Source organism: Anguilla rostrata, chromosome 12 (assembly GCF_018555375.3).
Source record: "Anguilla rostrata isolate EN2019 chromosome 12, ASM1855537v3, whole genome shotgun sequence".
Lineage (NCBI taxonomy): Eukaryota > Metazoa > Chordata > Actinopteri > Anguilliformes > Anguillidae > Anguilla > Anguilla rostrata.
In genome coordinates, this window is record NC_057944.1 from 36,088,494 (window position 1) to 36,101,693 (window position 13,200).

The following is a 13,200-nucleotide window of genomic DNA, read 5'->3' on the forward strand; positions in this document are numbered from 1 at the left end:
TGAGAGCTGGGCAGGAAGCCGTCCTCTCGCAGGTTTCTGCCTCGTTGACTTCTCGACTCGACTCGATAATTTTTTTTTTTCACGACGGGTTCTCAGGTGACCGGTTCTACAGTTCTTGAGTTTACGACCATTTCGGTTTTCCAGCTGCTGGGAGGGAGAAACTAATGCTTCCCCTCTGACCGAAATCCGACCGCACTTCAGAAACGGGGCTAATAAATAAAATAAAAAAAAACCAGAAAGGGATCGCTTCTCCGACCTGTCACACACGTACAGTTCAGACGGGTGGAACGGGGGGCCTCTCAAAGTTGAACAGAAGAGAAGTATGATCAAAAGGGTGACATCGCTAACACCGCTACGAGCGCAGTGTGGACAGGACTGGAAGGGGCAGAACCCAGAGAGGCGTGAAGCTCTCACTTCTGAAAGCCGCCATTAGGACAGTCTCGCGGACGCTGTCTGAAATAGCCATGCTTTATTAGGAGTCTGTTGAGAGTGGAGAAGAAAAAAGACATTTATTTTATGTTATATTCCCCCCAAATCCACCCCTCACCAAAGCTGTGTGATCCAGCCAGTCAATCAGTGAGTGGGAGGGAGAGCATAACGTGAAGCAGCTTGGCGTCAGGATTTGGCAGCAGTGAGTACCAAATGGGAGCTGTTTATGTCCCTTCCTCACTATAGCTTACATTTACCCTGGCGCGGGTCCACACACACTCACACACACACACACACACACCAGCGCCATGCAAACGCATACCCCTCAATACTACACTGATGCACATATGCTTACATTCACAATGACACTATACAAGCGTGCACACACACACCCACACACAAACACTCACAATGACATTGTACAACCGCACACACATATACACAAACACACACAAATAAACACACGCATGCACACACGTGCACACACACACATAAACACACGCACATATGCACACACACATACACACGCACGTACACAGACACACACACACATACGTACGCACACACACACATGTGCACACAAACATGTACACACACACACACACACACACACGCACGTACACAGACACACACACACACACACGCATGCACACACGCACACGCACACACACACACACACAGAGGCTTCACAGGTGCTTCAAAGCACCAGGGTGACAGATGACGATTCTTGGCGCCTGATCCTCAGGTCAGATACAGTTCCAGTTCACTGGGTTTTAGATGCACGCACACACACACACACACACACACATATATACACACTCACAGACACGCACACACACACACACACACACATATACACACTCACAGACACGCACACACACACACACACACACACATATACACACTCACAGACACGCACACACACAATACACACACACACTCACATACACACACACACACACCACAACACACACACATCACACACCACACACACACACACACACATATACACACCACAGCACCACACACACACACACACACACACACCATATACACACTCACAGACACACACACACACACACAGAAACACACACACACACACACACACACACACACAGAAACACACACACGCAAACACACACTCACAAAAACACACACTCACACACACGCACACATGCATACACACACACCACACACACAGAAACACACACACACACACACTCACACACACACACACACAAACACACACACACACACACACACCACACACACGTGCGTGCGCACACATACACACACTCACAGACACGCACACACACATGCCCATACCCACAAACGAACACACACACACACACAGGCACAAACGCACACATATCACATAAATGCGCAACTCCAGTTCAGTCCTCCGGCTTGATGAAGAGGCTCTGAGCGAATCACAAACTGACGGCTGAACCGTGCGACAGGTAAGATTTGATTAAATCTGAAACAGATCACGAGCTCGCTTCTTTTAATTACACCACATGCCTGCCAGGCACAAGGCCTCAATCTTCCAGAGAGCTGCTCGCAGGTGCAACGAGGAGAAATAACTGTGTTCAGGTCCAGCATGCACTGGGGCAGTAATCCTACGCTGCAGTGTAGCACGGCGTTCAGTCCTGGAGTGCCTGAACACGGCCGACGCCTATAAATCCCTGGCTTTTCACTGGTGATGATGCACAGATTCTTCAGGTTTTACTGAACACAATGGCTCAGAAGGAACCCCCGTTTAACGCACGTACAAAAACAAACTTTCCTCAGGAAATTCCCCACAGCTTTGTGGAGTGAAATATCATCAGACCTTTTCTGGCTCTAGTGGATTTTTGGTCGTCTGACGGTTTTGTCTGAGCTGACCGTTCAGTCAGCCTGTACAGTACCCTTGTTTGTTCGTCAGCAGGAGAGAACACAAGCATACGTACACAGAGCCTTAAATTAGCTTAGCTTAGGGAGCCCAGCAGCAGTAATGAATGACTAGGGTGCCGTGGGCACAGAACGACCCGTCACTTTTATACGCGTGCACTGTGCATATCCCCCCACAACAGCATCTACCACCATCTGTAATTCAACCCTCGTTAGCCCAAGCTCTGACGAAGCCCCCCCCCCTCCCCCCCGACCCCCCACCCCAAAATGGCGGGGCGTCAGTTTGATTAAAAACGATGACCTTAGATCCGCGTCTCCCGCTAAATAAACACATTAGCGACGGCGGCGCACCTTGGTGAAGCCGTCCAGGGGCTCCCCGTCAAGGTCAGCCCCCCCCCTTAACGAGTTTAACGGGAGGGAGGAGTGATTGATACCCTGGCTCCTCCCGCCACACTCTTAATTAAGAAAGACTAATTGGCGGTTTTCGCCCTTCGAGAGCTCCGTAAATCAGGCGGCTGGCTACCGACCGCCAAACGTTAGCGGAACAAAACTTCTTTTTTTTTTTGTTGTTTTTTTCTCGAGCCACTCTTTCTGTTCCCCCCCCCATTTCTGCTGATATGGAGTCCATTCATTTCTTCAGCGTTTATTGCCTTATTTCACCCTTCATCCGAAGGGTCTTAATCAACAAACACTTATGAAATTAATGGACCCTGACTAATTTCATGCACCAACTACTGACAGCACAAAGAAGTGCTTGCGTTTGCCAGCTATATGCGATCTGTAAAGAGCAGTCACAACCACACAGGATATTACTTATTACTGTATGTCACAGGTGCCAAACTCCAGTCCTGGAGGACCTTCAGTGGTTTTTGGGGTGTTCTCGGCACCAGTGCTTCATTTAAGTCACTGATTGGCTAAGGAATCCACACACTTTGTTCTCAAGGCCTTAATTGGCAGCTGATAGAAAGGAAACCACAAAAAACCCGCAGACACTGTAGCACCCTTGGGATTCAGTTAGACACCCCTGCTTTATGCACAGTAAACGCAATATAATTCAGCAGCTCATGGGTGATTGAGAATGTGAAGTTCTCCATTGGAGTCTTCCTGTTTCCTGTCCAGGTCAGCAGTGCGTGAAAGCTCAGGCATTGGTAGGTACTGTAAGGCAGCGTCCCTAAGGGGTATCTGCTACTCGAGCTTCTCCTCGCTACATAATACGGAAATCTGCTCGACAGGTGTGCGTGTCATGTTCACGTCAATCACTGTCTTCATCCGCCCCGATTTTCTCTCTCTCTCTCTCTCTCCGATTTCACATTCCGTTCATTTTTCAGTTCTGCCCAGGGCCAGGGTCTCGGGAGCGAGCAGGGAGGCGCGCGTCCGCAAACGGGGGTCTCACTAAATCCACCTCGCCCCCCCTCGGTGTGCGTTGTGGGCACGTGCACCCCCCTGCCCCACACACAGCCCAGCCCAGCAAAGCTCAGCCCAGCAAAGCTCAGCCCAGCCCAGCCCAGCCCAGCCCCGCCCAGCCCAGCCCAGCCCAGCCCAGCCCAGCCCAGCCCAGCCCAGCCCAGCCCAGCCCAGCCCAGCCCAGCCCAGCCCAGCCCAGCCCAGCCCAGCCCAGCCCAACCCAAGCCCAGCCCAGCCCAGCCCAGCCCAGCCCAGCCCACCCAACCCAGCCCAGCCCAACCCCGCCCACACCCACCCAGCCCAGCCCAGCCCAACCAAGCCCCGCTCCCTCACCGTGATTCGCTCGTCCCGGTCGTCGATGTTGGCGCTGTCCTTCTTCCAGGAGATGGTGGGCTCGGGGTGCCCGCGGGGGGGCTGGCACTCCATCACCGCCGGCTCCCCCGCCGCCACCATCACGTCCGACGGGTTCTGCCTGAAGTCGTCACGGAGAACTGCAGGAGGAGGAGGAGGAGAAGGGAAAGGGTTAATTTCTTTCCACGCTCGTTTGTCATGCTCGCACAGCCCGGCGAGAGAGCAGGTGACAGCGGCAGCCTCGGCTCAGCGTGCTACTGACGGCACGAGATCAAAAAAATGCCACTGAGGAAAACGGCCGCCAAAAATAATCAGACAGCAGGAATGTCGCTGCATGCAGGTTCCACATCACTTTAGATGCTTAAACATGCCCCCCTCCCTCCCCCCTCCCCCCCCTACCCAATCCCCCTCCCAGCCCGCATAGCTAGACAGCTGCATCATTTAGTGTCCCTGTGTGGGTGTACGACGAAAAGGAACCAGCGTTACAATCAGTCACCAAAATCGGGCCACAAAACGGATACAAATGCAATAAAGAAAAACGTAGCACACCGAACCCAGGAACATGAATGCTGACACACTGCTGTGGTGAAGGGTCACAGGCAGTGTGGGACTGTCAGGCCTTTTGGAGCTTGTCTGTGGCAAAGAGGTCACAAGGTCCCCAGAGGCTGAGATACTGGAAAGATCTCCACCACGCTGAGGTGTCGCCCCGTACTGAAGATAATTGCCCATCGCTCAGACACGTCCAGCTCACGCAGCTCAGCTCTGAGTCACAAACGAGGCCTGGACTCAGACGGGAAGAGGTCAAAGGTGAAGGCTGGGTCAAAGGGCATCTCCGACAACGACACCACCGAGCGAACAGACGGACTCCAAAGGGGGCTGGTTCCGCAACACTTCGTATCTTGGGCACCAATGGTGTCAACATTTCTCTCTCAGAATAAAGCCACCATCCACATTAGCAATTTAAGTGATTAATCTCACTTTTCGTAACTGGGGTTGAGAAAAGTGAAATATTTATCTTCTCAGCATTAAACATTACATATTAATTACCAATAATGGGCCAAGCTTTGATCATGGGGTGTGAAAGTGCTTTTCCAAACCGTAGTCATTCATTTATTAACCTTTATTTAACCAGGAAGTCTCACTCGGATCCAGGAATCTCTTTTTCAAGAGAGCTGGCCAAGCTCAGTAGCCACAAAAGACAAACAACAGCAACAGCTCCAAGAACAAGAACAACAAAATAGGATTTAGATAATGTCAAAAAAGTTCCCCTAATTCTTTAAGTTTTTCAGGATAATTTATGTTGCACTATCTCCTTTTTCCCTATGGATGTTTCTCTATGTTTTGCCCCTTCACTCAAATAATGGATGTCTGACGGGGGGGTTGGGGGGGGGGGACCGGCTTACTGAACCAGAGGAATGGATTCACCAGGGAAATGAGCACCACTCCCGGCCGAGTTAAAGAGGCATTTCATCTGCATTCCCCTTTTGCGCAGAGTACACACTGACACCCACAAATATTTGCATTGCCACCAGATTTATGAGCCCTGGAATGGCAAAGTATGTGGTGAGCAGAGAGAGAGAAAGAGAGCGAGATAGAGAGATAGAGAGAGGGAGAGAAAGAGAGGGAGAGAAAAACCCTAGCTGTCTGCTGGTTAATATCCGTCCGCAATGTTTAACTGGCAAACACTCCAATTAGAAAGGCTATTATTGCCTAAGAGCCATTAACCATTATGAGAAAATATGGCTCTGTGGTGGCAGTGCATTTTAGATAAAACAGCCATTAGCATGCAAGGTGTGTATTAAACAACAGCAAAACACACACACACACACACACACAAACACAGGCACATGCACGCACATGCAGACAAACACACGCAGACACACACCTACACACACACACACACAGACACACGCCTACACACACAAGCAGACACAAACAAACACACGCATGCACACACACACACACACAGACACACAAAAGCACAGCGAAATGGAGAAAAAACACAATTCTGAATGAATGTGACGGGGGGAAATTAAGTTCTGAAGGCGATAGATGACTTTTGTAAAGCCTCATTTGGTGTCAGCACAGGCGACAAGGACTTTTTAATCAGAGACTTTGTCCTTTGGCACCGTGTTTTAACTTCTTCTGTCTGCTCATTATTTTGTGAACAGGCCCACAGACGACAGAGGGAGTATCGGCTCACACGCACCTACGCACACACACACACACACACACACACACACACACACACACACACACACACACACACACACACACACACACACACACACACCGCACCTACGACGCACACGCACTCACGCACGCACGCACGCACACACACACACACACACACGTTAAAATGCCACACTATTCAACTCTATTTGGCACCCGATAGATGCTGTGAAAAAATTATTTTTAGGGGGAGAAAAATGTGTTTTATAGGAGGGAACTAACATTCAACGCCTGTTGCTTCATTATGGATATGTAAGGGCTGTTAAATATTTCGTCCCATATGAAAAAATATGTATCTGCAGGCACACCTCCGGGACTGACGTTTTCTCATATTTTTGAGAAAAACTGGACATCCCCGCCCAGAGCCTCCCTCTCGAACATGTTCACGGTCCCACAGCGGTCTGGCCGTTCTGGCTGCGACCGTGAGATGGGTCGCCCGTGCGTTCATAAGTAACACTTTTGTGCGAGTCAAGAATCGGGGCAAAAAAAAGGGGTCAGTAAGTAACAAAGCCCGCGGAAAAAACAAGCGGAGCAGAGACAGGGTCCAAGGAGCAGCAACGACAACAAAGAGCAGGAGCGGTCGAGAGCGAGGAAGGCAGAGCTCTAACATCCCCTCTCTTTAAAGATGGCTTCCGCGCCCCAGCTTTGAGAGAGCTCTGACGAGGCCATTAGGATTCAGGGCCGCGCCGGTAAAGAGCAGAGCCGAGCCGAGCGCCTCCCGGGCAGCTGGGGCGATGGCGGCCCGTCTATCCCCGGCGCGTCCTGCGGGACTCGTTCACGCCATCTGTGTCGAGCAATTAACCGGCGGCGAACCTGTCGAAACGTAAATCCCGCGCGCTAATTAAGGACGGGCGGGAATAAGACCTTAAACGCTGACGGGGGGGTGGGGTGGGGGGGGGGACCGCCACCCTCAGCAGATAAACCCCTTGATTGGCCCGGGCCCAGCGCGCACACTTCTCCGGCTGACGTTCCTTGGCAACGTGACCTCTGACCCCGGGGGGCTGGATAGGTAATAGATGAGTCCTATGTGAGCAGGTGCGGACTGACGCGCACCTTCACCTACACCGGCTTGGCTCTAATTAGAATCTGTTAGAAAAACCCCAGAGAGATTCTTTGCACTGATAGCGGGGGTCACGATGACACCTGACAGCTGAGCTTGTGCGGGGAAAAAAGCGTTTTCGTTTTTCAATCTCGCCAACCTGATCTTTTCTTTTCTCCGTTTCTCATTTAGCACCTTTCGATTGCGGCCGGAGATTGGATCCGAATTCAGTACTGTCCACCTGTTAGGGGGCAAATGAGGCCTGTGGCTACTGTCTCCAGGTGACCCAAACACTCACCCCTGTGGGCCTACACTGCCAATCACAATATCAATGCAAAGTGCTGAAGAATGTGTGTGTGCGCGCACGCGTGTGTGCATGTGTGTGTGTGTGTGTGTGTAAATTTAAGACAAATGGACCCCTCCACCTCTTCGCTCAAGCCCCGCCCCCTGCACCCGCTCCCGTGACAACCTACGTGGAAGATCAAAGACAGAGGCGCACCAGGAGCCCTGAACTCCTCACGGCCGACAAATTCCTCCCCAAATCCTTTAAGCGCTTAATTGGCCATTACAGAGCTCAGATACCACTTTCTGCCCCTCGTAGCCTCACGACGGGGCACTTCATTCACCCCCACCCCCGTTTGGGAGAGAGAGAGAGAGAGAACCAAAACTCAAACTGAAGAGGAACTTCAGCCTGACAGCCGAGGTGAGGATTCCTTCTGTTCTCTCACTAATCACGGCCGTGTATAACGGCACAAGGCGCTCGGTCAGATCGCTGTCAGGTGCGCTAAGTGGCTATCAGTCACTAGTTCAGGGTAAACATTAGGAAACCGGCACCAAGATGGCTGAGCTTCCGGTACGAACAGAAGGGGGTTATCCGTGCTTCAAAACTGAGGAAAAGTTAGTCGTGCGTCTGCAGAAGCAACAACATATAACCACTAAGCGCTACCTGCTTGTTTATGTTGGAAATGTCTTGTCTTTAAAAAAAGCTGCTTCTCAAAAAGCACAGTTAAGCACCAAGTACAGTTTATCTCCGGATAACTTTGACAATCTAACAGGGATTAAATGTTCTTGTTCGATACTTTTAAACGGATTGTACATCATCCAAATTAATCTCTCAAATACTTGCAGACTGCACTGCATGAAAATACTGTATCAGCATGTCACCAGGGAAAGAGAAATGAAATGTTTATTCATAACAGATTACACAAAAAGTTCTGCATAAGGGAATACTGTACTCCACAGTACCAATTAGCACTCAAAATGGCAGAAGACACGAGGAACATAAAAATGCAGAACTGAGTTCTGATGATATGCCAAGAACAGAAGGTTAAGATTTGAAAACATGATCAGAACCTTCAAAAATAATGAACAGTTATGCAACTCTGGGCCCGGTGAACTATTAACATCTCAAAGATGACACTTCTCAGCACGGATGGCTGTGTCCTGACCCATTCAAGCTTATTTTTATCGATATGATCATTTATTTGTTTTTTATTTTATTTTAATAAAAGGCAACATTTTTTCATTTTTTTAAAGCTAATTCTGACAAACAGAGTGTAGCAGATAGAGAAGAGATCACAGTGCAGAATGTGTGTCGCAAGGGGGACCCAAACCATAAACCAAGGAGACAGATTCAGACAGTTGGTTGCCACACACCTTGACCATCAACGTGATTCATACGGTTGTAGCGACCGAGAAATGTGTTCTGCAATTAGCATACCAGCTAGCTGCCGTGGTGTATATGAATAAAATTGTGCCCCACACCACATCTCCCATCTTCTGAGAATCGCACTAGCTTCAGAACTGAGGCACACAGAAAATCAAATATTATAAAATTACTGAACATTAAACTTCAGGTTTCCCGGGTTTTTAGAGGTGACTTTATCGGCTATAAAGTATATGAATAATAGACTATATGGGTGCAGAGACCACATCGGTACATGACAGTCATTTGCATATAGCCGCCATCTGGAACTGATTCTCATAACCCCACAACACTACAGCCCCATTCAAATGGCTGAACGGAGCCACAGACCCAGAGTGAAAAACATAGGTGCTCACAGAGCAATAAAGGCATTGCCATCACTGCAGATAACATTACACTACTCTCTGTGACAGCCTGATCTGAATGCTTCAAGTAGGAGTTTATGATGACTACCTGCTTCACGCTGCTCGGAGGTCTTCAAACAAATTAAGCGCAGTTACTTTTAGCTTGTATAAAGAGTGCAGTGCAATGCAACTGCAAGGAGTGGCAAGAATTTGTTTTCCGCCTTGAAAAGATCTGTTCTGTTCTGATCAACTTATTTGTTTCTTCATTGCATCTTTAACACATAAAATAAACATAAAAGTAAAGTGTTTTTTGTGCACGTATCATGTTTGTGTGTGTGAGAGTATGAAATACACTGAGAGTGAGGGAGGGAGGGAGAGAAAGAGGCAGGGAGGGAGAGAGAGGGATGGACAGAGAAAGGGAGAAAGGGACAGAGAGAGGGAGAGAGGGCAGAAGAGACAGAGAGAGAGAGAGAGGGAGATGGACAGAGAAAGGGAGGAAGGGAGAGAGAGAGGGAGAGAGGGCAGAAGGGATAGAGAGAGAGAGAGAGAGAGAGAAAGGGAAGGAGAGATAGAGAGGGAGAGAGAGGGAGATGGACAGAGAAAGGAATGGAGAGATAGAGAGAGGGAAAGAGGGCAGAAGAGACAGAGAGAGGGAGAGAGAGAGAGATGAACGTTAACACTATAACGGCTGGGCTCTCATCCTGTTCTCACGCATCCTGTTTCGCCGCTGAGGAGCGGAGCGGGTTCGACTCGGTGCTGAAGTCCCCCGCCGCGTTCTCCACGGGTCTCCATCCCCCAGCTGCCCTCCTTAAAAGCATTCCTGCGCGTGTGACGCGCCCCGCTCCCCACGAGCACCGCGAAAACGCAGGGACCCCCCCGCCATCCCGCGTGTTTACGCCAGAGCCGCGCGCTGACCTCTAACTCCCCCCGGCCCCTCCCCGCCTCCCGTCCCCTCCCGCCCCCGTCCCATCGCCCTGCATGCCCTCCCCTCCGTCCCCTGCCCCCCCCGCCCACCCCATCCTTTCCCCCCGTCCCGTCCCATCACCCGCCCGCTCTCCCCGTTCCTCTCAGTGTGAGCCCCTCACAGCCGACAGCAGCTCATCACAACATCAGCTCACCCTGAACATCTGCTGCCACATTGGCCCGCTCGAGAGGGAAACACACTTAACCCTGCTATGAGACCCTGGGAACGAGGGACAGAGGGAGGAGGAGAGGAGAGGGAGAGAGAGAAGGAGGGACAGAGTGAGAGAGAGAAGGAGGGGGAGATATAAAGTGAAACAGAGAGATAGAGAGGGTGATGGTAGTAACAGTGAGAAAGAGAGGGAGACACAGGGAGCGGTATAGAGGAATGGAGTAATAGAGAGAAAGGGAGAAAGATGGGGAGATGCAGACAGAGGGAGATGGAGAGAGAGAGAGAATAATAGAGAAGGCGACAGAGGGATAGTTACAGAGAAATGCAGTAATAAACGTGGAGAGAGAGAGAGAGAGAGAGAGAGAGATGGAAAGAGAGATACTGCAACAACTCGGCACCATAACAGAGACTGCCCGCTTTGAACTGGAATAAAACACTGTGTGCCCCCCACCCCCACCCCCCCACCACCCCGGGGGGGTCTGGCTGCCCTCTGAACGCGTTCAGCCCAGCCTGGCCTCATCCTCAGTGCCGTGTAGGGGCGAGCGAGCCCCGCTGTGCCCTGTCCCGTGTGCGTTTGGGCTAATGAGCCAGCATCGCCGCTCAGGTTCTGCATGCCCATCACATAAAGCTGCAGCTGTCCCCTCAGAGATAATGTTTCCAGGACTGGGGGGGGGGGGGGGGGGGGGAGGCGGGGGTGGAATGGAGGGGCCTTCGTGGGCCTTGTCTTGTTGTTATGTGAGGGTATGTACGGGTCTGAATTCCTCTGAGACGCCACGCTGCTTTGTCACCACCGGGGACTGGGACCGACGCTTCTATTCAGTCCAATCGGATCCCACGCTGCCCTTAACCTTGAGCAGCACAACGTCTGCGGCCTTGCGCGTTTCCCTGAAAGTTTCCGTTCAAAGCGCGCGCGCGTGGCGGCTGTCCAAGCCGTGACATTGGAAGAAAAATAAATAAATAAATAAACGAATAAATAAAAAGAAGAAAGCAGACGAAATGCATTGTCACAACACTCCGCGTCAGAACGCTGGTGAGTTTGCGTAGCACGTTCAGCGAAGCTGCATTCTGTGCCCGGCTGCATAGCAACCGCACGACAACACAACGCCTTCTCCCAAGGCTGAGAAACGTCTGCAAAGAGCCTGCAGAAACGTTCCCTGGAGGTGTCTGTAATTTACCTTGTATTTTCCCCCAAAAGATTCCCCCCCCCCCAAAAAAAACTATCTAAGGTAACCCCACACTGAGGTGTTGATTTCACACTGATAAAATGTTGTGTTTCTCTCTCTCTCTCTCTCTCTCTCTCTCAATCTTATTTATTATTTTCCTCCCTCTTGATCTCCCCTCAATCAATTAAATTTTTTTTTTTTCCTCACACTTGAAGGTGCTTTACTGGCAAGACATTAGACAGAGCTGCCAAAAGTTGAGGAAGAACAACAACAGACAATTACACAGGCGAGATTAATGGGAGTTTATGGACAAATAACCCATTACAATACAATAAAGAGCATTTAAAACAGCACGTTCCATTTCCAACTGGCAAACAGATCCTCTCTCTCTCTCTCTCTCTCTCTCTCTCTCTCGCCCGGCAGTTATCCTGTCCAATCACAAACATCGGAAGGCCTCTAGAACTTCAGGTTAAACCAATAACACGGGAGAGCACAGGAGTGCCACACAAACGGCTGCACACATACCGATCATCCGTTATCTTCCTTCATACCGCAGGACTCCATTAGCAAGGCAGGTCACTGCCAGCCTACGGTCCTCCCAAAATTCATGGGTAATGTCTCCTCCCGCCCCCCACCCACCCCCCCTCCGGGGGGAAATTGCGAGCAGATGCCGAAATGTCAAATTAAAATGAGATTCCCGTGCCGTGGCTCTGACATTAATGAAAATGAAGACTCGATACCGCGCGCGAGCCAGAAGAGGGACGATGAAATGAGCTTTGTTCTGAGGAAATTAAACGGATTACCGCGAGCCTCCACCGAAAATCTTCGCCACTATTAAAAAAGGACCATCGGGTAAACTGGAGATTTGTACAAAAAAAAACACAGGGAAACTACAAAACAGTAAGTTAAGTGCTCCATAATTCAAGCCTCACATATAACCCAAAGGTTCACTTTAAGAGATAGCCTAGTATATTGGAGCAAGAGAGTGGGGGAGAGACTTATACGCAGTGTGTGTGTGTGTGTGTGTGTGTGTGTGTGTGTCGGAGTGTGCGCGTGTGTGTTTCTGCTTCTGAAGTATCTTCTCCTATTGGCTGAGCAGGTGAAAGGCACTCTGTCCAGCCACAGTCATAAATAACGGGGGGACTGAGATCTGGGGGTACTGCAACGGGCACAACGGCAGAGTATGAAATCAATAATCACTCCCACATTCGCACAGCCATTTTAGTTTCTTCTGCTCTTCCACCCGTTCACCCCCCTGACTTGGATTCCTGCTTCTGAAGAACCAGGAGGAGGAGAAACGCTGGCCAACACTGCGCACTGACAAACACGGCTAAGTAGAGGATAACAAATTGCTATGACCTCATTTTGACTCCTCCACCCCCCAATCCCAAACCCCCCCCCCCCCCCCCCCAGCATCTGTAGACCCTGCAGCCTCTGATCAAAGCGGCAAAGTGGGGGGGGGGCGGCCTTTGGGTGCCTGTCAATCACTGCGTAGCCGACAGCCTGATTGG

The 13,200-nt window shown here is 50.5% G+C and overlaps 1 protein-coding gene across 1 annotated transcript in view; it reads right to left on the reverse strand.

Moving 5' to 3' along the window:
* The window catches only part of robo1 (roundabout, axon guidance receptor, homolog 1 (Drosophila)), a 434,162-nt gene that overhangs the window by 67,205 nt on the left and 353,757 nt on the right, over window positions 1–13,200 (reverse strand). The window contains exon 6 of the mRNA XM_064301511.1: window positions 4,057–4,214. Coding sequence (XP_064157581.1) covers window positions 4,057–4,214 — 158 coding nt within the window. The remainder of the gene's footprint in view (window positions 1–4,056; window positions 4,215–13,200) is intronic.